At 40.7% G+C, this 27,088-nt stretch overlaps 1 protein-coding gene across 2 annotated transcripts in view; it reads right to left on the bottom strand.

Moving 5' to 3' along the window:
- Positions 1-5,814: 5,814 nt before the first annotated feature.
- Positions 5,815-27,088, bottom strand: part of DGKE (diacylglycerol kinase epsilon) — a 29,607-nt gene continuing 8,333 nt past the window's right edge. Inside the window, exons 3-13 of one of the 2 annotated variants that reach the window (XR_008713239.1) lie at positions 26,499-26,658; positions 24,804-24,923; positions 21,781-21,924; positions 21,384-21,541; positions 20,952-21,003; positions 16,695-16,808; positions 15,598-15,669; positions 11,785-11,912; positions 11,449-11,560; positions 10,789-11,077; positions 5,815-10,709 (exon numbers count right to left, since the gene is read on the bottom strand). Coding sequence is in view for 1 of the 2 variants with exons in the window: in XM_055577562.1 (XP_055433537.1) it covers positions 10,898-11,077; positions 11,449-11,560; positions 11,785-11,912; positions 15,598-15,669; positions 16,695-16,808; positions 20,952-21,003; positions 21,384-21,541; positions 21,781-21,924; positions 24,804-24,923; positions 26,499-26,658 (1,240 nt within the window). In the remaining variant the exon portion in view is untranslated. Of the gene's footprint in view, positions 11,078-11,448; positions 11,561-11,784; positions 11,913-15,597; positions 15,670-16,694; positions 16,809-20,951; positions 21,004-21,383; positions 21,542-21,780; positions 21,925-24,803; positions 24,924-26,498; positions 26,659-27,088 lie in introns of both variants that reach the window. The other variant, XM_055577562.1, reaches the window with a different exon arrangement.

Here is a 27,088-nt window from a genome sequence, read left to right on the forward strand (position 1 = left end):
GAATACTGGAGTGGGTAGCCATTCTCTTCTCCAGGGGATCTTCCCAACCTAGGGATCGAACCCAGGTCTCCCACCTTGCAGGTGGATTCTTTACAAGCTGAGCTACAGGGGAAGCCCAAGAATACTGGAGTGGGTAGCCTATCCCTTCTCTAGCGGATCTTCCCAACCCAGGAATCAAACCAGGGTCTCCCACATTGCAGGCAGATTCTTTACCAGTTGAGCCACAAGGGAAGCCCCAGCACAATGGTATATCTGCCTATACTCAACTTTATAAAAATAATTATATTTATTAATTGTTGGCTGTGCTGGGTCTCTGACGTTGTGTGAGGGCTTTCTCTACTTGCAGAGAGCAGGGGTCACTCTCTAGTTGTGGTGTGCGGGTTCCTCACTGCTGTGGCTTGTTGCAGAGCACAGGCTCTGGGCCCACGGGCTTCAGTAGTTGGCGCACGTGGGCTCGGTAGTTCTGGCTACTGGGCTCTAGAGCACAGGCTCGATAGTGGTGATGCGTGGGCTAAGCTGTTCTGTGGCATGTGGGATCTGCCTAGGTGGGGGATTGAACCCGTGTCTCCTGAATTGGCAGGCAGAGTTCCTTATAACCAAGCCAAAAGGGAAGCCCCTATATTCAACTTTTTTAATACTGTCGGCTGTGAGGTTGATGATGAAGAAGCAGCAGGGATGAGGGCCTGGGATTAACATCCAGCCCTGAGTTATCTGTCTGTAAAATGAAGTTCATAATATCCACCTCACAAAATTGTGGGTTATGAGATAAGGGTAAATAAAAGCCTGTGGCACAATACTCAAGTGCCCAAGCTGTAATTTCAGAAGTCAAAACGTGAGGAGTTCCCTGGCAGTCCAAGGGTTATGATAGGGTAGATTAATAGGATAGTTATAAAGACAGTTGTCAAAGTCCCAGTAGGGGACTACAGATAGAGAAACCCAGGAAGCTTTGGGAGACCATTCTATGTTAATGATCTCTCAAGAAAGCTATCAGAATGTCATGGAACAAAGCGGGCTTACTTAACTATAAAGCCATAAATAAAAGCACAAGATATGCCCCAGGACATTAGGTGAAAGAAAAATGTCACCACCCTTCTGATTTAATAAGCATTCAAGCTGGTTTTAGAAAAGGCAGAGGAACCAGAGATCAAATTGCCAACATCCGCTGGATCATGGAAAAAGCAAGAGAGTTCCAGAAAAACATCTATTTCTGCTTTATTGACTATGCCAAAGCCTTTGACTGTGTGGATCACAATAAACTGTGGAAAATTCTGAAAGAGATGGGAATACCAGACCACCTGATCTGCCTCTTGAGAAACCTGTATGCAGGTCAGGAAGCAACAGTTAGAACTGGACATGGAACAACAGACTGGTTCCAAATAGGAAAAGGAGTACGTCAAGACTGTATATTGTCACCCTGCTTATTTAACTTCTATGCAGAGTACATCATGAGAAATGCTGGGCTGGAAGAAGCACAAGCTGGAATCAAGATTGCCAGGAGAAATCTCAATAACCTCAGATATGCAGATGACACCACCCTTATGGCAGAAAGCGAAGAGGAACTAAAAAGCCTCTTGATGAAGGTGAAAGAGGAGAGTGAAAAAGTTGGCTTAAAACTCAACATTCAGAAAACGAAGATCATGGCATCTGGTCCCATCACTTCATGGGAAATGGGGAAACAGTGGAAACAGTGTCAGGCTTTATTTTTGGGGGCTCCAAAATCACTGCAGATGGTGGTTGCAGCCATGAAATTAAAAGACGCTTACTCCTTGGAAGGAAAGCTATGACCAACCTAGACAGCATATTAAAAAGCAGAGACATTACTTTGCCAACAAAGGTCTGTCTAGTCAAGGCTATGGTTTTTCCAGTGGTCATGTATGGATGTGAGAGTTGGACTGTGAAGAAGGCTGAGTGCTGAAGAATTGATGCTCTTGAACTGTGGTGTTGGAGAAGACTCTTGAGAGTCCCTTGGACTGCAAGGAGATCCAACCGGTCCATCCTAAAGGAGATCGGTCCTGGATGTTCATTGGAAGGACTGATGCTGAAGCTGAAACTCCAATACTTTGGCCACCTCATGTGAAGAGTTGACTCATTGGAAAAGATTCTGATGCTGGGAGGGATTGAGGGCAGGAGGAGAAGGGGACAACAGAGGATGAGATGGCTGGATGGCATCACTGACTCGATGGACATGAGTTTGAGTAAATTCTGGGAGTTGGTGATGCATAGGGAGGCCTGGCATGCTGCAATTCATGGGGTCACAAAGAGTTGGACATGACTGAGCTACTGAACTGATTGACTGACTGATGGCTGGGGCTTCCCAGGCGGTACAGCGGTAACGAATCCACTGGCCAAGGCAGGAGACGCAACAGACATGGGTTCAATCTCTGTGTTGGGAAGATCCCTTATAGTAGGAAATGGCAACCCACTCCAGTATTCTTGTCTGGGAAATTCCATGGACAGAGGAGCCTGGTGGGCTACAGTCCAGGGGGTCTCAAAGAGTCAGACATGACTGAGTACACACTCACCAACATGGTAATCCCAGTTTTGAGCTCATAGGGTCAGACACTTTTCTGCCCAATTCGAAGGAAGAGTTAGTGATGTAAGCCTGATGTCTCCTCAAAGAAGGTGGTCTTTCCCCCTCCCCTAATTTCCTTTGATTATAAAATTGTAGCCCACTTAATCCTTGGGGTAGAGCTCTGTCACCTGCCCACTTGATCTCTTTGAAACTGTTAGTCTTTGAAAACCTGAAAGGGTTAGTCTTTGTGACCCCATGGACTGTAGCCTGCCAGGCTCCTCTGTCCATGGAATTCTCCAGGCAAAAATACTGGAGTGGGTAGCCATTCCCTTCTCCAGGGGATTTTCCTGACCTGGAGACTGAATGCAGGTTTCCTGCATTGCAGGCAGCTCCTTTTCTGTCTGAGCCACCATGGAAGCCCTACTTCTTGCCTGTCACTTTGCCTCTAGCTGAATTCCTACTGCTCTGAGACACAAAAAACCTGGGCCTCAGTAAGTCCAGACACCAAGTCAGTCAGTTCAGTTGCTCAGTCATGTCCAACTCTTTTCGACCCCATGGACCGCAGCACACCAGGCTTCCCTGTCCATCACCAACTCCCAGAGCTTGCTCAAACTCACGTCCATTGAGTCGGTGATGCCATCCAACCGTCTCATCCTCTGTTGTCCCCTTCTCCTCCTGCCCTCAATCTTTCCCAGCATCAGAATCTTTTCCAATGAGTCAGTTCTTTGCATCAGATGGCCAAAGTATGGGCGCTTCAGCATCCAAGGGACTCTCAAGAGTCTTCTCCAACACCACAGTTCAAAAGCATCAATTCTTCGGCGCTCAGTTTTCTTTATAGTCCAACTCTCACATCCATACATGACTATTGGAAAAACTATAGCTTTGACTAGATGGACCTTTGTTGGTAAAGTAATGTCTCTGCTTTTGAATATGCTATCTAGGTTGGTCATAGCTTTTCTTTCAAGGAGCAAGCATCTTTTAATTTTATGGCTACAATCACCATCTGCAGTGCTTTTGGAGCCCCCCAAAATAAAGTCTCTCACTATTTCCATTGTTCTCCATCTATTTGTCATGAAGTGATGGGACTGGATGCCAAGATCTTTGTTTTTTGAATGTTGAGTTTTAAGTCATCTTTTTCCGCTCTCCTCTTCTACTTCAAGAGGGTTTGTAGTTCCTTTTTGCTTTCTGCCACAAAGGTGGTGTCATCTGCCTATCAGAGGTTATTGATATTTCTCCTGGCAGGCTTGATTCCAGCTTGTGCTTCATCCAGTTTGGAATTTCACAAGATGTACTCTGCAAATAAGTTAAATAAGCAGGATGACAATATACAGCCCTGACGTACTCTTCCCAATTTGGAACCAGTCTGTTGTTCTATCACACCAGGTATGTGATTCTAATTAAAAGACTGTAGGGGACTTCCCTGGTGGTCCAGTGGTTAAGAATTTGCCATCCAATGTAGGGGCCTGTGGGTTTGAACCCTGGTTGCAGAACTGAGATCCTTGGGGCAACTAAGCCTGTGAGTACTAGGCCATGACTACTGAGCCTGAGAGGCACACCCAGAGAGTCCAGATATCACAACCAAGGGCCCTCATGCTGCAACTAAGACTGGACACAGCTGGAAAAAGAAAAGACCGTGGGTTCCAGGCCTGAGCAGGGTTTTGGCTGGGTCCCAATCCTGGCCACATGGGCTCAAGTCCAAATCCGAGGTGCACGGTTTCAGTCTGGACTTGGTGCTTTCTCTGCCATGGCCTGGATTCAATCCCTGGTTGTGAAACTGAGATCCTACAATTGTGTGATACAGCTGGAAGTTAATAAAAGAAGGTGAAAATGTAGAATTGTCAGGGGCTAGTTTCTTAATAGAGAGGCTTCCTTATGAACTTCTGTAAGTATAAAGGAATTCATGTTTAAAATCTTTGATCCAGAAAATGTGCATTATAATTGGCATAGTTAAGAAGGGCAATGAGCAATGAGTTTTATTTTCAAAAAATTGTAAAAATGGAATTTTTGTAAAGATGGCCGCTTCAGCTGGACTGTAGACTCTCCTTCCTCTAATGAAATGAATACAAAATATTTGCCACAAAATGTCATGTGAAAGCCAGATCACAGTTGTTAAACCATAAAGCTTTATAAAAATTCAAATGGGGACTTCCCTGGTGGTCCAGTGGTTAAGACTTTATTTCTGGTGCAGGGGGCTCAGACTACATCCCTGGTCGGGGTGCAGGCAAAAAAAATAAAAATTCAAGTGGAAGGAAGTGCAAATTTCTGCCAGGTGTGATACTTTCACTTTTCCCCCAATATAATCTTCATATAAGTCAGTGGGAAAGAAAGAAAGGAAGTCGCTCAGTCGTGTCCGACTCTTTGCGACCCCATGGACTGTAGCCTACCTATCAGGCTCTTCCGTCCATGGGATTTTCCAGGCAAGAATACTGGAGTGAGTTGCCATTTCCTTCTCCAGGGGATCTTCCAGACCGAGGGATTGAACCAGGGTATCCCACATTGTAGGCAGACGCTTTACCATCTGAGCCACCAGGGAAGTCAAAGTCAGTGGGAGGCTACAGGTAATTAGTTGCCAACTCATATTTTATAATTTTTTTAACTTTTTATATTGTACTGAGATGTAGCCGATGAACAATGCTGTGATAGTTTCGGGTGAACAGCTGAGGAGGACTCAGTCATGCATATACTTGTATCTGTTCTCCCCGGAGCCTCCCTCCCACCCAGGCTGCCACATAACATTGAGCAGAGTTCTGTGTGCTACCCAATAGGTCCCTGGCCAACCCACTTTAAAATTACGGTTAATATAAAACAACCCACGTTTCTACCTTTTCTAGAAAGATGCGTTCTGCTCCCCTGTGGTCAGTGCTCTAGTTTGAACAGTCCCACCACCCTCTCCTTCATTACCTGCCTCTTTCCTCTAAGCAGCTGAATCTGAAACCTCTATGTTGGCCTATCTCCCACTTTCACAGCGGGACTCAGGCAGAACAAGTAACTTCCCTAGTGTTAAACAGTGGCAGAGGCTGAGTTTTCAACCTAGATACTGCAAATAAATTCTCTACTACTTCCACTGTATCAGCTGAAAACGAGACGAATTCACCTTATTTGACTTCCTTACTGCTCTACTGTGCCCCGAGTCAGTCCTTAAGTATGTATCTTTTTATCCATTCGGGGGGGCTCTGACCCTGAACTTGTCACACTGTAACCTCTGCCCTGCTGTACAAGTGCCATCTTCTGTGAAACTAACTCAAACTTGTTTTTTTCTCATTGTTGTATCAAAAAAACAACACAGAATCATACTTTTCAAATGCTGTGCTTTACATTTTATTAAAAAACAAGCAAACATCTTCAACATCAAATGCTTTAATTCATGTTTCTCTGTCAAGCATTGACCACATTATAGACCCAACACAACGAAAGCAATTAACACAGGGTAATTCGTGATAGGGACATAGTACGGAGGCCAAGGGGGCAGAAAGTGCACAGGACCAGCTGGCTGCTTGAGCTGCTCGTCCTTGACACTGTGGGTTCACAAGAGCCAGTTCAGTCAGTTCACCTGCAAGTAATCACGGCCAAGGATCTGGCTGCTCTAAACTTGCTTAACACAGAATTAAAATCAGAGTTTGTTTACTGTTGGGCTCATTCAAGTTGATCAAATTGGAGAGAGTGCTGGCAGAGCCCAGAACCGGAGTACTAAGAACAAGTGTTCTCATGAGCCATCGTCACCCAATTACACAAAGTGCCCTTCCTTATTGTAGGAGTTTGCTCAGTAGCCCAGGCTCCTCATCTGATCAGGACGTCTCTTTGCCTGGACAACGTTAGAGCAACAAGGAAAGCAACCTAACTTGCCAGCTCTCTTCCCCGTTTTGGGTCAGTCATCAAAAAGCACCATGAGATGGCGACTTCCTGTAGTTTACCTTGTAAAGCGCGTTCTGCTTTGACATTTCCCTTTAGCGGTGAAGTGGCTTGGGGGACGTTTGCAGAGACTGAGGAAGTGTCCTAGGTCTACCATCAGCAGTACACTTAAATTTATAGCCTTTAGGTGACAATTTCTGCCGACATTTCTGTAGATGACTAACCTCAATCATTAACATTTGTGAACGTCCCTATTAGAGGGTGACAGTTTTTGAGTCTTCTCCGGAACCTTAGCATATACCTTTATGAAATCTGTGAGCCTCGTGCACTGACTGCGCTGTCAGGGCCACGAGGGTAAAAGTGTGTGTATTTACAAAACTAAAACGAATTGAATACACAGCCATTTCTATACTTGACTAAAAGTAGAAGTACGAGGAACAGAGGCTAAATCAGTGCTTTACTATTCAACAAAATGCCTTCAAAATGTGAGAAGTAGCCAAGTGGCCATATTCCAAGCAGCAACCGAGACATCCAAAATACTTTTTAATGTAAAAATCAGTAGAAAATTAACCAGGTGACAGAGTCATTATAATGGCTTCCAAACTCTTTGAAAGAAAATAGTGGAATTTTTTTTTTTTGAAAAAAAGGAAGTGCTTTGTCTACTGAAATCTGATCTGAAGCAGCACCGCGGCATGGGGAGAAAGCAGGGGCCCTCCAGGGGTCCATTCCACCAGCCCCAAAGCACCGCCTGTCCTCCAAGACTCCACGGATCACAGCCCCAAACCCACACAGCTCCACAGGAAAACCTGGGGCTACCAACTTTTATGTAATACAGCTTATCAGTTTGGATAGGATATGACAAGTTTTTCAGAGTTCCTTTAAAGGAAAAACAATTTAAGAGTATCTAATTAATTCAAATTTTCGGCATGGTATCTATTGGGCAAAAGCCCCGGGTGAACACAGGAGGTACAGATGAGTAACTTTAACGTTTCAGTTGCATCAGAAGCACCAGAGGTGCAGACGTCCCATATCTCAAGATACCCTGCTTCCTGAAGTCAAGGGCTGGTTCCTGGGCTGAGGCAGCCACACTGTCAACCAGCTCCCACGGTGATTCTGATACTACAGACAGCCTGCAGAGCATATTCTGAGAAACAGGAGACAAGCCTCCAAGGGAAAATCTGAGAAAGGCAGGGATATACTTTTAAAAGGCAAAACCCAAACAACCTCTTCTGTCTTGTTGCTGAGAACAGACCTTCATTCAGATTGAGATAGAGTAACAACACTATTTTTTCTTTTTAAATTTCTAGAAATTTTTAATAAATCTACCTCTACCTACATTCCTATCCCAAATTAGGTAGAATTTTTTTTAAAAAGTCTGAATATAAAGTGCTGGTTCTTGTTTCAGTATTATCGGCTTGATGGAAAACCACATAAAATTATCACCTGTTCTATTGACCTTTTCAGCTGAACAAGTACAAATTACGTATTCGGATCCACATGTATATGTAAATTAATATCATCTTTAAATTTTTTGGTCAGTGCAAATTTAAAATTCCATAATATACATTAAGTACAATTTTACTTTATATTACAAATGCACACTATTTTTCTTTTGACATGCTGGTAGTATTCATTTTTACAGCAAAAAGGACTGTTAACACTTTCTGAGTCACAGTATATTTTCCAGCTCTAGGTAGGCAAACATATTTCAAAAAGTAAATACTACACGTTTTTGACACATCCTAAAAAAATAAAAATAAATAATTTTGACTATAAAATTTCATAACGTTAGCTACAATAAGGGTTCACAGCTAATAGTTGCAGAAAACCTAAAACACCTTTAAGATCATGTAATCTTACCATTTGACAACTTGTATGTTACAACACAAGTCAGTTTGATTTCCCTTAAACAAAAAAAAGCACTGAAAATTCTCATCATCTACTTATGGGATCCCTAAGAAGCTGCCAGGGATTCAGTATTTAACCTACTAAGATTGCAAGGAGCTAGGAATTGTATTAGAATAAAAGGAGAAATCTGAAAACAGACATGAATACAAGCTTTACTTCACATATTTCTTCCTGAGAATTTAGAAGTTACTATTTTTAAATCAGAATAGTTTGAAATGGAACAGAAAAATTCTATGGCAAATCATTTTTTGTAAAGTGTGGACTCTCTGGTAATGTCAACAATTGCTACCCTAATATATAACTTGCAAACATGAGTCTTATAAATTGTATTTATTTAAAACAAGGTACATGCCTATACATTTATTTGAAATGCTGGGTAAATGTGCCTAAAAAGTTAGAGAATTTTTCTAAAATATGTTATATGATATGATATTCTGAAGTAACTTTCATAAAAAAATTAAGTCTGAATGAGTGAATAAGGTTAACAGATAAACTTTGTGAAGGTCAAACTTCAGTGGATTATGAAAATGAAAGACCAGTTTGTTTTTAAGTAAATGAGGGTGTTTTATATGACTCTGTTCTAAATCCAATGTAACATTATAGCTAGAATACAGTTTTAAAAGTAAAAAAAAAACTATATAGTTATTTTGATTATTTTAATTCTGAGACCCCCTATTAACTATTTACTTTGATTATTCTATAATTAGCACTATGAATTATAGATAAAATATAGCCTAAAGCTAAGTGAATCTAACAGTATATTTGTAAAATGTGGTATCGGTAACAATTTTGATCACAAATTAAAGAATGAAGCTCATTATACTCAAAACATGATCAGCCCAGGAAAGAAAATCTGCAGACTCTCCCAACCACCACCACAGGTAGCTACTGTGAATGGTGTGTGAGTAAGGTGAAAACAGATCTCACAAAATCTTACAATACTAGAATTTAGCTGCTCACATTGAGATCTGGGAAGAGATTAATTTAAGCAAAATAAAAGCATTCTAATGTAACTGACTACTACTGTATACATTTCTTAGTTGTTCCTTCAAAACATGGCCTGGGCCTGAAGGTGACTGAAACTTAAGCTTCTGGCAACTCATAATAGACGACAGATTCATCCACAGATCTTTAAAGGGAGCTAATGGTGTTGGTGAAAGATACATTCTAGTTCTTCAGAGATTAATGGCATAAAAGACCACCAAATCCACAAATGGGCCATCTGTCCTAAAAATACCTGGCTGGGGGCCCCCTGGGGCAGCCTCCGCTGTGGAACCTGAGGGAGCAGGCTGGGGAGCAGCAGAGGAGCACCCTCGGAATATTTCTGAAGAATGAGAATATCCAGATAATATATCTATCAGAAGAATTATGGGTTTTAATTATTAGGCTACATTTCTATCTGTGAGTAGCAGAATTTATGATCAATTTAACTTATTAAATAAAGCAACATATTGTAAACACTAAACACAGGTATACCACAGTGAAGAAAATAAATAAGTAAAAAAAATATATCTCTCATTTTAAAATAAATATGATATAAACATTTTAGCAGAGGATTCTATATCCATTTCCCCAAGGGAAAATCCTGTTAAGTACTTTCAAAATACTGTAAGACCACCAATTTTTTAAAATGTATCCATCAATACTGAACTTGTTTTGAGCAATTAACCTGACTGGTAAATCTTCCTTAGTATATATTTTTTGAATTGTTGACACTGTCTTTTAATCAAAAGAGAATTTGGTGAACAGTCTGATTTGAACCTTTAACTTTTTTTTTTTGACTGCCACTCCGCACGATCTTAGTTCCCTGACAGGGGATTGAACCCCATACCCTCTGCAGTGGAAGCATAGAGTCTTAACCACTAGAATGCCAGGGAAGTCCTAAAACTTGTAACTTGCAATGCAAAGTGCTCTGAATGTTGATTTTTACAACTTGCCTAGGTGGTCCCCTTTAGGTTAAACTGGAGTATAACAAGATGGCAGATTTCAGCTCAACTCGGTCACTAACAGAGTTAACCAAACAACAGTAGGAGACTGAAAGTGTCCTTAACATAAAATTTAAAACAAAAAATCTGAGTGTTGCCTTCCTTTTACATTTCTCCTTTTAGGGTTTCCTGGAAATAGATATTTATGTGTCCACTTGGTGCTGGGCTGCAAGAAGTCTTAAGAGGCATGCTGCAGGAGGATGCCCAGCAGGACACCAACCATCTCCTTTCAAAAAAGCACGTCATTTTTAAATGTTACAGGGTCATCACACTCAACATTAAAATGGCAATGATTTTCCACCCACACCTTGCTGGATATACGTGTCCAATCCACTGTGTCGTTCAAGAGTAAGGACTGGGAGGGAGCACACAGGTCAGCGAGCCTACCCGCAGACACAGAGCCTTTGTGGAGCGTTCTGTGACTTTCTGCTAGTGCTGTACGGTCAAAGTGTTTGCTGCAAAAAGAGCAGGCATTTGTAAACAACCCGAGGTCTGGCTGTTTTTGGAATGCTATTTACATAAATGCATACCCACTCTACTATTGATGAAGTGAAGACTAAGCTAGTTGACAGCTCTTTTTTGGATGAATGGGCATCTAGTTGTTTGCGAGGACTCGACAGTAAGTCCTCACGCCCTCCTCCATCTACTCCGTTTCCTTTGTGTCCTCTTGACCTGAAGCACTGGAGGCGTCGTCGTCCGTTTGCTCTCCGGAGAAGCACAGCATGAGCGCGCGCGTCTTGTGGGTTATGGTGACAGCGCAGGGCCCCTGGGCCCACGGCTCCCCGTCCACCTGCACTGGCGTCATCGGGCACTTCAAGATCAGCTAGAATCACGGCAATGAGAAAGCGGTTAGTCCCCAGAAAGCTCAGACAGACCTTCCTTAGTAACATCTTGAGTCCTTGAACCCTTCTTAGGGACATTTCTTAGCATTGCACTCTTAGAAAATTAATCTGAATATATTTTATTCTTCAATTGTTTAAGGGATTCTTTTTCATTGGACACTTCACTTCTTCAACTGGACTGAGGGCCACATTTCCTGTCTTTCCCCATCCTACTCAGCCTGGGTACAGGATGACCGATGGCATGGGTTGTAAACCGCATGTTGGTTTAGGGAAGGCTATAGTATATTATCTTCTAAACCTCAATGGCTTAGAAATGGGACAAATCAGTCCATTGTAGCAATATTTCACCTACTCGCACTGTATGTGCTTGTCCTATTCGAAAAGGATTCGCCAGTTTCACTTGAATCTGAGCACAGTGGAAAGACCCATATACTCCGACGACTTCCAATAAACCATCATCGTGCCTAAAATTGGACAAAGGAAACATGGATTATGTGATGCGGTAAAATAAAACCAGCCACAATAGGACAATTACTTTTCAGCATAGGTGGACCATCAGCTTATTAACTATTGACATTAATGAGGTATACAAAAAAGAAAATCTGTGGTAAAAATGTTAAAAGTCTACGAAGAACAGACTGCTTTAAAGAAACCAGTGACATAAAAAACCAGTTGCAAATGTACTTACCTGGCTAGAGGGTAAGTCTCGTCTCCCATCCCTTCCCACAGTCTGCAGCCACCACCCCAGTAGCCGATATTCAGAACGATAATGCCTTCCAAATTCGGCAGTTCTACTCGCTCACCATCCAGCTCTAGCTTTAAAGAAATACAAGGAGTAAGTTACTTTAGGGCACACTACTTTCAGACACAGCCACTCAGAATCATATCCACTTTCACATACATGTGAGAGCTGGTTGGAAGACTGCTTCCTACCCAGGTAATCTAGCCTTTCTCATCTGTTCAATGTTTATCGTAATAAAGGAATTATAACGGTGAATTTTTTTAAATCAAAGACATCCTTTTTCTTACATCCCATTAGTTTTTCAGGCTTTATCTAACTTGCTGTTTTAACAGCATCTCACACTGCCAACCCCTTCCTCTTTCCCTGAAATATTCTCTTCCTTTGCTTTCTGGGAACCAGACTACTTCTCTGGGCGTCCCTCTGCCACTGCTGAGAGCTCCACTCCCAGCCTCACACCGAAGGCATTTCACACAGCCATGGACTGGGCTCCCTTCTCTTCTCTACACACTCTGGATTGAAAGCTGAGCCACTTCTGTCTTGCTAATTGCCATCTCTGTGCTGACAGCTCTATTTTTTGTTGGTGCAGGAACGTGAACTGGGCTAGATCTGTATATCCAACTGCCCACAAAACACTTCCCACTGACTGTGGCTCCTAAAACTCTCATGCACAAAGCTGAGTCAGGCATCTTCTCTGCCATCTTCTTTCCCAGGGAAGGTTAGCACCAGCTGTCCTCACCCCCTAACTAGAAACCTGGAAACTATCTTTGACCTCTGTCTCTTCACCTTCCATACCAATTAAGCACTAAAAACCACCGATGCTACTTCTAAGTCTCCGTCCCTTGCCGTCATTCCTGACCACCCCTAGTCCAGCAGCCACCGTTTCTGCAGCTCTGCTCTCCTCTTATTCACCTCTCAAAGGCCGGTTACACTGACACTTCCCCGATTACGTCCCTTCAGTGGCTGGACTCCGTGCTCACGATGAACGCCAAGTGCCTTTATAACAAGGCACCAGCTTCTCTGTGACCTCGGCCTCTGCCTGGTTCTCCAGCATCAGCTCTCGCCACTGTCTCTCCTGCAGGTTACGCTCCAGCCTGAACACACTCAAATATGCTATGTTCTCTCCTGCCTCTGGGCCTTTGCCCATGTTGTTCTTAGCCCAGAATAATGTTTATCTCCTTCATTTAGCTAAGTTTTAATTTGTAGATTATAGTTTGTAACTTCTTCCAGAAAGACTTCCTCGTCAGTCACTTTCCCAAGACAGTTTCCAGTCTGTGGGTTATGTTCAGCTCAGTTCAGTTCAGTCACTCAGTCATGTCCAACTCTTTGCGAGCCCATGGACTGCACCACGCCAGGCTTCCCTGTCCATCACCAACTCCTGGAGCTTGATCAAACGCAAGTCCAATGTGTTGGTGATGCCATCCAACCATCTCATCCTCTGTTGTCCCCTTCTCCTCCTGCCCTCAATCTTTCCCAGCATCAGGGTCTTTTCCAATGAGTCGATTCTTCGCATCAAGTGGCCAAAGCATTGGAGTTTCAGCTTCAGCCATCAGTCCTTCCAATAAATATTCAGGATTGATTTCCTTTATGATGGACTGGTTGGATCTCCTTGCTGTCCAAGGGACTTTCAAGAGTCTTCTCCAACACCACAGTTCAAAAGCATCAATTCTTCAGTGCTCAGCTTTCTTTATAGTCCAACATCCATACATGACTACTGGAAAAACCACAGCTTTGACTAGATGGACCTTTGTTGGCAAAGTTAATGTCTCTGCTTTTTAGTATGTGGTCTAGGTTGGTCATCGCTTTTCTTCCAAGGAGCAAGCATCTTTTAATTTCATGGCTGTGGTCACCATCTGCAGTGATTTTGAAGCCCCCCAAAATAAAGTCTCTGCTTCCACTGTTTCTCCATCTATTTGCCATGAAGTGATGGAACAGGATGCCATAATCTTAGTTTTCTGAATGTTGAGTTTTAAGCCAACTTTTTCACTCTCCTCCTTCACTTTTATCAAGAGGCTCTTTAGTAGTTCTTTGCTTTCTGCCATAAGTCTGACGTTATTGATATTTCTCCCAGGAATCTTGATTCCAGCTTGTGCTTCATCCAGTTTGGCATTTTGCATGATGTGTTCTGCATATAAGGTAAATAAACAGGGTGACAATATACAGCCTTATGTACTCCTTTCCCAATTTGGAATCAGTCTGTTGTTCCATGTCCAGCTCTAATTGTTGCTTCTTGACCTGCATACATATTTCTCAGGAGGCAGGTAAGGTGGTCTGGTGTTCCCATCTCTTGAAGAATTTTCCACAGTTTGTTGTGATCCACACAGTTAAAGGCTTTGGCATAGTCAATAAAGCAGAAGTAGATGTTTTCCTGGAACTCTCTTGCTTTTTTATGATCCAATGGATGTTGGCAATTTGATCTCTGCTTCTTCTGCCTTTTCTAAATTCAGCCTGAACATCTGGAAGTTCACGGTTCACATACTGTTGAAGCCTGGCATGGAGAATGTTGAGCATTACTTTGCTAGCATGTGAGATGAATGCAATTGTGTGGTAGTCTGAACATTCTTTGGCATTGCCTTTCTTTGGGATTGGTATGAAAACTGACCTTTTCCAGTCCTGTGGTCACTGCTGAGTTGTCCAAATTTGCTGGCATATTGACTGCAGCACTTTCACAGCATCATCTTTTAGGATGTCAAAAAGTTCAACTGGAATTCCATCACCTCCACTAATTTTGTTCGCATTGTAAGGCCCACTTGACTTCACATTCCATGATGTCTGGCTCTAGATGAGTGATCACACCATTGTGGTTATCTGGGTCTTTAAGATCTTTTTTGTACAGTTCTTCTGTGTATGTAATTCCTGTAAGACTCCATATTTTCCTTATATTATTTCTTATGCCATATTACAATGTGGTTTAAATGTCTTTCTTCTCTCCAGACTGCAGACTTAGTGACAGTGAGAGGTTTGTCACTGTATGTCTAGTACCTAACACTGTGCCTGGCATTGAATGGGTGGTTTCACAGGTGATTTTTGTATAAACAGACAATTAGACAAAAAAATGTGCTACCTCATACGCTTCACTCTACCCAAGTAATCAAAGTCCAGGAAAAAGGAAATAGGATAAAGCAGAAGGGAACATTCTTCATGGCCAACCTCACCATTCCCCGTGCCGTGAGCTCAGAGTCTGTCTAACCAGAGCAGCAGCTTTCCGAGCTGAGTGTGCAGTGAGGCTCCTCCTTCTCCGCTCATTTTCCACTCTTTCCCTAAGCTGTTTATTGTTTGGCTCTTTCCTTACTTTTTTTTGGCCATGCTGCACGGCACATAACAAAGATACATCACAACCATAACAGGAATTGAACGCTGGGCTTCATCTTCCTCTGAGAGTCCGTGACCCAGGCACTGTTGTCACAGAGCGTCACACGGGTCATCACGCATGAACAGACGCTGTTCAGTATAAGGGTTAAACAGACTCTGGAGTTACATAAACCTGGGTTTAAATGCTGGTTACCTGTATCCTTGGGCACTCTGTGAACCTGGGCAAGTTATTTAATTTCAAACAGCTTCATGAGTGATGGGAATATAGTAGTATCTACCTTACAGGCTGTGGTGAAAATTTAGTGGGAAAATGTGTATAAAGCACTTAGAAGTGTCTGGTACACAATAAATACTCCACATGTGTTATGGAAATATGTTAATAGAAAATTCAGCATTTTTGTTTAAAAAAAGTTCATAGTCCAGAGACCACCTGAAAGTTTAAAAGCTTACCTCAACTTTTTTATTCAAATCTTTACATTCTTGCACTAAACAATCTTTGGTTCCATAAAATAAGTAAACAGCCTATGAGAAATGGACAGAAAATATGATATTAAAGCAATCTAACAAGCCCTGTAAGCTAGAAAAAGACACTGAACCAAAGCTCCCTGATGTGACGACTGAGTCATGTACCCACAGAGTGGACTAGAGACTGATGGGAGAAGGCACCATTATTACTACAGAGTTCAGCCCATTTTTTTAGGGGAATGTAGGATTAAGTGGTTTGTGCTTAAATGGTGTTTTCTCCCAGTTTATCCAAAAAGCTACACTTTATAAAGAAAATTTTGCCTTTTCCTAGTACTTAACATTACTTAATGAAAGTAATGCAGGCAAATCTAGCAAACATTTTATAATCACTTTTGAATATAGAAAGGTTGATGGAAGCATTGAGATGCTAATTACCATACTGTATAAACAGCAATACTATTGTGTTGGTAACTATATTAATAAAAGGGAGCTATTTATAAATTTCAAATATTTGTAAAACAGAACCAGGAACAGATAATTGTAAAACAGAACCAGCATCTATTTTTCACATCCTGTTGCTCAATCACCAAAAGTCATTAAAAAAATTTCCAAGACAAATGTTCCACCAAAGGAATCAATTGTACTAAAAACCAGTTAAAACTGTGGTAAACAAACTGCTCCTTTTCTTACCTCATTTGCCTTTTAGAGTCTTTTCAGGCCTATGCAATCTATTTTTCCACTAATGGCTTCATCAAAAATTTATCTTGCCTAAATTTACTTCCAATTCTAGTTGCCATTTAAGTAAGATAAGCTATCATATATTCCATTTAGTAGGCATCTAAGCAAAATGTGCTCTAAAACATTGCAACTGTGAGTTAAAAAATTTTGTCATGGTTATAAAATACTTTAATAAAATACATTTAAGGATCTAATTCGACAGTCTTATACAAAATGGAGCAGGCAAATGTTTCCGTAAGTTAGTTCTATCTCAATCTAGTTGAAAGAGTGCTAGGTATGATTGAACTATTGATTTTTACTGTACCTTAGGTGATAAGCAGGAAATGTTATTTTATCCAACACACCTTATTAAGAATTCTGCTAGAAAACAGAGATGGGGCCTTCTCACGATGAGCGTGAAAATTGAGGGCCATGAGAGCATCAGGTCCAATAGAAAAATAGTTGTTCATTGTGAATTCCTGTGGAAAAGCGTAAACAACAGATTATGCTTCCATCCATGCCTGTGTCATTTATTAAACATATAAATCTTAGTCTTTATGTTCTTTATGAAAACTGAGTCATTTACTTTTTACATAAGCTATTTTATGCTATCCAGTGACGTTTCCAGAGATAAAGCTTCAGTTTAAAGGCTGATTCTTTAAGACAAAATTTCACTTTCCATTTCTGGTTAATACGCTACATCTAAGCAGCTCTACTCTACACCCAGGCTTTCAAATCCTGTGTTCTCAAATATTTGCTTGTTACTTCCAGCACTTCTCAGGTTCTCAGCTTTTTCAGTCTCCATTAGGCTATTGGGGTCTGCTCAGTTTATCTTACTTCCCAATCTAGCCTGGGTTCCTCAACCGAGCTGCACTTGGTCTTCTCCCTGAGCAACAGCTTGCATTTCTGACTTCTTGTTCAGTGGGTCACAGACTAAAGGTTGACATGCCCCGAATATTAATGCATTTTCTTCCTATTCAAACCTGAAACCCTATTTTTCTTATTTTGGTTAATGTCATTTTCACATATCCTGTCATAAAAACTAGAAATCTTGTAGTAAAGTTTTTTTTTCCCCCGCTTCCCCTAATAGCAATCAGTTGCCAAGTCTTGATCAATACTACTTCTAAAATGTCTCTGAACAGGGGAAGTGCTGAGTTATGGTCTAGAAATGCTGAGTCATAGTGAGGAAGGTGCTGTGTTATGGTGAGGAAGTAAGTAGTCCTCCTCCTAAGATTCCCTTTGTTTTGTCATAGTGCAGGTTTCTTACCTATTTTCACATTATCCCCAGTATTTTTCTTTTTATTTATTATTTTCTTTCTTGTTTTTATATATTATTAATTTTAAATTGGGGTTTAGCTGCTTTACAATGTTACATTAGTTTCCACTGTACAACCAAGTGAATCAGCTATGTGCATACACACGTCCCCTCGCTCTGGGACATCTCTCCCATGGCCACTCCCCCATCCCACCCATCTAGGTCACCACAGAGCACAAAACTGAGCTCCCTGTGTTATACAGAAGCTTCCCACTAGCTAGCGATTTTACACATGGTCGTGTGTATATATGTCGATGCTAATCTCTTGATTCATCCCACCCTCTCCTTCCCTTGCTGTGTCCCCAAGTCCATTCTCTATGTCTGTAGCTCTACTCCTGACTTGCAAATCAGGAATTGCAAGGTTCATCAGTACCATTTTTCTAGATTCTACATATATGCATTAATATACAATATTTGTTTTTCTCTCTCTGACTTACTTCACTATGTATGACAGACTCTAGGGCCATTCACATCTCTATAAATGACCCAATATAATTCCTTTTTATGGCTGAGTATAGAAAGAGTGCCTGAAGAACTATGGATGGAGGTTCGTAACATTGTACAGGAGGTGGTGATCAAAACCATCCTAAGAAGAAGAAATGCAAAAAGGTAAAATGGCATTTTTATCTCCTCTGAGGAGACCTTGCAAATAGCTGAAAAAATAGGAGAAGTGGAAGGCAAAGGAGAAAAGGAAAAATACACCCATCTGAATGCAGATTTCCAAAGAATAGTAAGGAGAGATAAGAAAGCTTTCCTCAGTGATTAATGCGAAGAAATAGAGGAAAACAATAGAATGAAAAAGACTAAAGATCTCTTCAAGAAAATTAAGAGATACCAAAGGAACATTTCATGCAAAGATGGGCACAATAAAGGACAGAAAAGGTATGGACCTAATAGAAGCAGAAGATATTAAGAAGAGGTGCCAAGAATACACAGAAGAACTATACAAAAAAGATCTTCATGACCCAGATAATCACGATGGTGTGATCACTCACCTAGAGCCAGACATCCTGGAATGTGAAGTCAAGTGGGCCTTGGAAAGCATCACTACGAACAAAGCTAGTGGAGGTGATGGAATTCCAGCTAAACTATTTCAAATCCTGAAAGATGATGCTGTGAAAGTGCTGCAGTAAATATGCCAGCAGATTTGGAAAACTCAGCAGTGGCCACAGGACTGGAAAAGGTTTGTTTTCATTCCAATCCCAAAGAAAGGCAATGCCAAAGAATGCTCAAACTACTGCACAATTGCACTCATCTCACATACTAGCAAAGTAATGCTTGAAATTCTCCAAGTGAGGCTTCAACAGTACGTGAACCATGAACTTCCAGATGTTCAGGCTGGATTTAGAAAAGGCAGAAGCAGCAGAGATCAAATTGCCAACATCCATTGGATCATAGAAAAAGCAAGAGAATTCCAGAAAAACATCTGCTTCACTGACTATACTAAAGCCTTTAACTGTGTGGATCACAATATACTGTGGAAAATTCTTCAAGAGATGGGAATACCAGACCATCTTATCTGCCTCCTGAGAAATCTCTATGCAGGTCAAGAAGCAACAGTTAGAACTGAACATGAAACAATAGACTGGTTCAAAATTTGGAAAGGTGTACGTCAAGGCTGTATATTGTCACCCTGTTTATTTAACTTATATGCAGAGTACATCATGCAAAATGCTGAACTGGATGAAGCAGAAGCTGGAATCAAGACTGAAGGGAGAAACATCAATAATCTCAGATATGCAGATGATGACATTCTAATGGCAGAAAGCGAAGAGGAACTACAGAGCCTCTTGATGAAGGTGAAGGAAGAGAGCGAAAAAGTTGGCTTAAAACTCAACATTCAGAAAAGTAAGATCATGGCATTCAGTCCCATCACTTCATGGCAAATAGATGGGGGAACATGGAAACAGTGACAGACTTTATTTTTGTGGTCTCCCAAATCACTGCAGATGGTGACTGCAGCCATGAAGTTCAAAGATGCTTGCTCCTTGGAAGAAAAGTGATGACCAACTTAGCGTATTAAAAAGCATAGACATTACTTTGTTGACAAAGGTCAGTATAGTCAAAGGTATGTTTTTTTCAGTAGTCATGTATGGATGTGAGAGTTGGACTATAAAGAAAGCTGAGCACCAAAGAATTGATGCTTTTGAACTATGGTGTTGGAGAAGACTCTTGAGAGTCCCTTGGACTGCAAGGAGATCAAACCAGTCAATCGTAAAGGAAATCAGTCCTGAATATTCATTGGAAGGACTGATGTTGAAGCTGAAGCTCCAATACTTTGGCCACCTGATGCGAAGAGTTGACTCACTGGAAAAGACCCTGATGCTGGGGAAGATTGAAGGTAGGAGGAGAAGGGGATGACAGAGGATGAGATGGTTGGATGGCATCACCGACTCTACGGACATGAGTCTGAGTGAGCTCTGGGAGTTGGCGATGGACAGGGAAACGTGGTGTACTGCAGTCCATGGGGTCACAGAGCCAGACATGACTGAGGGACTGAACTGAAATAATGCTCCACTGTACACATCTACCACATCTTCTTTATCAATGCATCTGTCGCTGGACATTAGGTTGCTTTCATGTAAATAGTGCTGTAATGAACACTGGCATGTATCTTTTCTAATTATGATTTTCTGCAAGGAAGACAATACAGATGGCGAAGAGGCACATGAAAAGATGCTTAACATCAGTAAGTATTAGAGAAATGCAGACCAAAACTATAATGTGGTATCATCTCCCACTAGTAAGAATGACCATCATCATAAAATCTACAAACAATAAATGCTGGAGAGGGTGTAGAGAAAAGGGAACCCTCTTGTACTGTTGGTAGGAATGTAAACTGATAGAGCCACTATGGAGAACAGTATGGAGGTTCCTTAAAAAACTAAAAATAGAACTATCATATGGTCCAGCAATCCCACTACTGGGCATATACTCTGAGAAAACCATAATCCAATGTATCGTTTTAAAACTATAGATCTGCTATCTCTGTGCTACCTCTGTATTATTTGCTATTTACTAACCATGATGTGCATCCTCCAGTCTATGTCCTCTACCTGGGGAGTCTTTTGTTTCTTTCTCTGTTGATCTAAATTGTATTTACATTTTAAGGACCAACTCCCATGTCACTTCCCCTGAAATCTTTCCCCCCTAATCTACCAGGGGAGAACCAGGCACACCTGCAGCCTGTTCCATAACCAGCTCCCCAGAGACGAGCACCTGTTGCTGTGTCCCACGGCAGTGCCACAATGGAAGCACTGCATCATGTCTGTTGAAACCACTAGCAACTGCAGCCCTAAAAACATACCTTGGGTTTTCTTAAGTTGTAGTATCCTTTATTTGTTACTTGAACTTTCCATCTAAAAAACAAAAGTTTAAAAAAAATCAGTAATTACTAACAAATTAATTGTCAGTTAATTATAATTATTACCAATCAACTCTGGATGTCTGGTAGATAAGGTTCTTCTATTAAAATAGCTTTTGGGAAATGAATACATTTAAATGACTATGTAAATCTTGAGAGGAGTACTCAGCCTAACTTGTTACCTAACTTATGATTTACATAACAACACAATATACAGCAACAAAATAAAACACCAGTGTCCACACCTAAGTACAACTGACATAGTCTCTTACATTTAAACTACATTTAAATTTATAACTACACAAGTCTTCATTTATAATTCAAGGAATATTCCCAAAGCTCAAGAAATCACTTTTGAGGGTAAGTATAACTTACCTATCTAGTTTAACTCCATCTGCTTCCATCACGTTTCTTAAGACTTGTGCAACTGGGATTTCTCCCGCATAACCTGTACCCCACCCCAAGGTATTGGATAGATCATTGCCTGTTCCCAGAGGCAAGACTGCAACTTGTGGAATGTATTTCTCTTGTCCCTACAATATAGAAGATTATTTTAGATTTTTCTCTTCAGACTATTTGGAGGGTAATAATATTTGGTAAAATTTAAAGCCCAAAGCAATAAAGATACAAATAATAACTACTCAATCACAATATTCAAGGTTGGCAAGGTCTTCTAATATTCACCTGCATAATAAAAAATATAACCACAAATACTGTGTAACTTTCTTGGAAGTGCTTCTGTGAGAGGCAAGGAGATTTTAAGGATGGATACCTTAATCTTCATTTCGTCAAGGGCATCCAGGACCCAGCCGACAGTCCCATCCCCTCCACAGACAAGCACTCGAGCTGAGTCATAGGGAAGAAGAGTACAAAGTTGTAGGGCTTTGATGGGGGGAGTTTTAGTAACATCAAAAACCTATAATGTGAAAGAAAAGGAAAAAATTATTTTACCCAACACTGTCACCTACCTGTGAGGATCATTTCCCTCTAGATGAGGACCCAGATGTGCTTCAGTAACAATGCTGGCATTTATCTTTATGCTGGGCAGTATACCAGACTATAGTCACTGTGGCTCATATCCTGAGTGAAGTTGAGTGCAAGTCGCTCAGTCGTGTCCGACTCTTTGCGATCCCATGGACTATACAGTCCATGGAATTCTCCAGACCAGAATACTGGAGTGGGTAGCCTTTGCCTTCTCCAGGGGATCTTCCCAACCCAGGGATCGAACCCAGGTCTCCCATATGGCAGGCAGATTTTTTACCAGGTGAGCCACCAGGGAAGCCCTAATTCTGCCCCTAAAAAGCACGAGCAAACAGCATTCTACTGGAAATGGAGACCAAGGAAGGTTAAATAACTTGCCCATGCTTCCTCTGATAATTAAGTGCTGACATAGAAATCGAATCCTGTATTCTATCCGCTGTACAATACTGCCACCTTTATGTTCACATAAAACCAGGCTGTGCTAAGTTCACCTTTAACCAGTGCTTCCTATTCTATATGGGATTTAAAAAATTCATTACTAATGCAAGTTAGTACACATTTCTGGAAAAAAATTTTGCAATATGAGTAAAATGACATAAAGATGAAAGGATCCATAATACCTATAATTCTATAAATGATCTAGGAAAACATTTCAAAAGATGAAAAAACTGTGTATAAAGATATTCAGTGCAGCATTATTTATAATCATACAACTGTAGAGACAAACTCGACCGCCATCAGCAGGAGACTATATAAATATGGATACATCCACTTGATGATTTCTTAGTCATCACATATATAATTATGAGGACTAGGCTGCAACACTGGAGAAGGCAAAGGCAACCCACTCTAGTAATCTTGCCTGGCAAATCCCATGGATAGGATTTAGTTGAAAAACTAAACAACCCATTGTGCAGCAATCATTCTTTCCAATTTGTAATTTTCTCTTTCAACATTACACAACTTAAGAAAATATAAAAATAATTTTAAAAGGAAAGAGAAAGGGAAGTTCCCTGAGAGTTCAATGGTTAGGACTTGGCATTTTCACTGCCATGGCCTGGGGTTCAATCCCTGGTTGTTTAGTTTTTCAAATCCCATGGAGGAGCCTGGTAGGCTGCAGTCCATGGGGATGCGAAGAGTTGGACACAACTGAGTGACTTCACTTTCACTTTTCACTTTCATGCATTGGAGAAGGAAATGGCAACCCACTCCAGCGTTCTTGCCTGGAGAATCCCAGTGACCGGGGAGCCTGGTGGGCTGCCGTCTCGGGGTTGCACATGAGTCGGACACGAGTGACTCGACTTAGCAGCAGCAGTAGCAGCAGCAGGTTGCAACATGGGAGAATATACTTTTAGGTAAATGCAAACTTGCTACTGCTAAGTCACGTCAGTCGTGTGCGACCCCATAGACGGCAGCCCACCAGGCTCCCCGTCCCTGGGATTCTCCAGGCAAGAACACTGGAGTGGGTTACAATTCCTTCTCCAATACATGAAAGTGAAAAGGGAAAGTGAAGTCGCTCAGTCATGTCCGACTCTTCATGACCCCATGGACTGTAGCCCAGCAGGCTCCTCCATCCATGGGATTTTCCAGGCAAGAATACTAGAGTGGGGTGCCATTGCCTTCTCCAGTTACTTTTAAAGAAATGCCAATATATAAATGCATGCACAATTCATGGAAAGAACATGAACAAATGAAAACAACTGATGTATCTGTGTAGAGGTACTGCAGGTGATTTTCTCTTTTTATTTTTAAATTTATTTTGGCCTTGCTGTGAGGCTTGTGTGATCTTAGGTCCTCAACCAGGGATTGAACCCCAGGCCATGGCAGTGAAAATGCCAAGTCCTAACCACTGAACTCCCAGGGAACTTCCCTTTCTGTTTCCTTTTAAAATTATTTTTATATTTTCTTAAGTTGTGTAATGTTGAAAAGGAAAATTACAAATTGGAAAGAATGATTGCTGCACAATGGGTTGTTTAGTTTTTCAAAGTAGAAGCTGCTAGCATGTCATCTCAGTCTCAATGGCGTGAACCTTTTATTCTTTTAAAATTGAGGTATAACTCACATATAATGAAATTCACTGATTTAAAGTCAACAATTAAATGCGTTTGAGAAGCTTAGTGAGCTGTGCGTTATTCAGTTTAGAGCATTTTCGATGCCCCAGTAAGGCTTCCCATTAGTCACTGTCCATTAGCCACTCCTCATTCCCAGCCCTAGTCTTAGGCAATCGCTGATTTACTCTCTGGCTCTATAGATTCACCCTTTCTGAACAGATCATATAAAAGGGATCATACAGTATTCATCCCCTGCATTGTGCTTCCTTCACTCAGCATGTTTTGAGGTTCATTTAATTTGTAGTATGTATGTACTAGCATTCCTTTTTATCACTGAATATTCCATTCATATGGGTACATCACATTTTGTTTTATCCAGCCACTGACTGATGGGCTTTTCACTTTTGGGCTATCATGAAAAATGCTGCTATGAAAATCTGCATAAAAGTATTTGTGGGATATATGTTTTCGTTTCTGTTGGGTAGATTCCTAGAAGAGCTATGTGGTATGGGAAATTTAAGTTTGAATTTTTAAGAGATTGTCCAAGTAGTTGCTAAAGTTGCTGCACCATTTACATCCCCACCATGAGAATCCCTCTTTCTCCACAAATTCAGATGGCTCAATACTATTTTCATAATTATTATTCTTCCCTATAACCAGGTGATAACTGGCTTAAAGCATTAACAACCATTACAATTTAGGGAAAATGTACAACTAAAAATGAAAAGATAACTACAGAAAGAAAGGTCTCCTCTTTGGTTACCTGGACGGGATTTAGGAGGATCCTGAATTCTCCCAGCAATCCTTCTCCCATGTTAGTTCCACTACGAGAGTTGGCCAGAATTATTAATGGAGTCCATTGCTTTCCAAGTTTAGAGGCTAGCTAAAAAAATTAATGTGCATTAAAAGACCTTAATATCTCAAAGACAGTGAGTAGTTTTTAATTTCTTATTAACAACAGTGCTATAAATCTGCTGAGAGAAAAATCAACTATCCCAGTCAGTACAATATAAAAATGAAAGAATTCTAAGAATGGAAAGAGATGAATTAATTTAATTTCTGCTTAATATATTAATATAAATTTCTTCTACATTATTCTAGATAAGTTATCCAGTATACACTTGGGTACTCATGTAAGAAGGAACTCACTTAACAAGGAATTTCACTGCTAAATCAAATTACTAGAAAGTTTTGACTTAAATTGAGTTAAAAAATCTATCTTTCAGTAACTTTCCACTTTTGATTCCTGAAGTAAGGAATAATCTCATTTGTTCTTCCATATAACTGTTGTGTTCAATAACTTGAAACATTGTATCATTTATTGGTCTTGCCTCCCAAGCAACACATTTCAGCCCTTCATAGAAGGGACATTGATCTTCTCTGCTCTCTAAACCCTGACTGTGCTTTTCTGGCTGTACTCTAATTTTCAAGCTTTTTAATTTTTTTGAATGGTGTATTCAGAAATATATTCAAGAATCCAGATTTGCACAAAGCCCTAAATCAAATTAAATTCATGTTTCTCTAACCACTTCTTTCCTCTCCCCTTCTCCTTGTGGGTATAAATATTAATGAAGATGTTCCCTGGTTTTACTTAGTGATCCTCAGTCTCCTATGATGTCAGACTGAATTCAGAGACATAAGGGGTAGTGTATTTTTTTTAAAAAGTATCACAATAACATTAAACATAATGCTTTTAAATTTTAAAATGTCTATTTTGGACTTCCCTTGTGGGAATGTTCACTATTATTTGTGGCAGGATCTAATGTGCAACATAAATTCTTGTCTCCAGGTACCCTATATGAGGTTCCAAAGGAAAACATTCTTCAGAACAACGTGTGAGGGAAAATCTGTTTTCTTTTTACCGACAATAATGAGTCCCAAACCTGGCTGTTCATCAGTCATCTGAAAACTTAAAACAAATACAGATTCCTGGGACTTATGGCTACCTGCTCCAGTATTCTTCCCTGGAAAATCCCACAGACAGAGGAGCCTGGAGGGTTCCTGGAGGGCTGGAGGGTAGTCCATGGAATCACAAAGAGCTAGACACCACTGAGCGACTAACACTTTCACTTTCACAATATGGTGGTGGTGGTTTAGTCGCTAAGTTGTCCAGGCCCCTGTGTCCATGGAATTTTCCAGGCAAGAATACTGGAGCGGGTTGCCATTTCCTTCTCCAGGGGATCTTCCTGACCCGGGAATCGAACCCAGGTCTCCTGCACTATAGGCAGATTCTTTACCAACTGAGCTACAAGGGAAGCCCAAAATATAACACATCCCAATTTCTCCTTAGACCTGAAGGAACTCAAGTGCCAAAGTTCCTGGCACATCTTTAGGAAGTGGGTAGGGTATCATGGCTTACCATAATGATTCTTTGCACACACACAGTTCTCAGTGTTTCACACTGACTTAAATAACTTTGTAGAAATCAATTATGTAAAGAAAAATAAACTCTGATTACCATTTCATAATCTGTTTTTTTGTCTTTACGCATATGATTAATGGAGGTTAAATAACTTGGTGGAATGATGAGGTTTTTGAATTCTCCAAAATCACACTTTTCATTCCTTAAGCTATTCTTCATACACTCATCATGTACTGTTTTCTGACACCAAACGCACCTGAGGGAAGGAAAAAAACAGATAATAATTAACTGGAGACCATAATCATACTAATCTGCAAACCAATCATTTTTGTCAAAAAAAAATTGTAATCTCATCACCAATGAAAAAATCTGGCAAATAAAAATTTATAATTGCTTTCTACACAGTCAAAATAGAGCAATAAACTTTGAATAAACTTGTTTAACAGTAGTTCTTAAAGTGTGGTCTGGGGAAGATCATTTCAGGGTGTCTCTGAGGTTGAAACCATTTTAATAGTAATACAAGATGTTATTTCACCTTCATTTCTATCAAAAGCATACAGTAGAATTTTCTGGAAGCTTTATGGTATGTGCCAAATCAACGGACTGAATGCAGAAAGAGATACAAGCCTCTAGCTGACTTCCACACCAAAGAAATGTACCAAAAATTTAAAACGATGTCACTTTCC

This window comes from Bubalus kerabau, chromosome 4 (assembly GCF_029407905.1).
Source record: "Bubalus kerabau isolate K-KA32 ecotype Philippines breed swamp buffalo chromosome 4, PCC_UOA_SB_1v2, whole genome shotgun sequence".
NCBI lineage: Eukaryota > Metazoa > Chordata > Mammalia > Artiodactyla > Bovidae > Bubalus > Bubalus kerabau.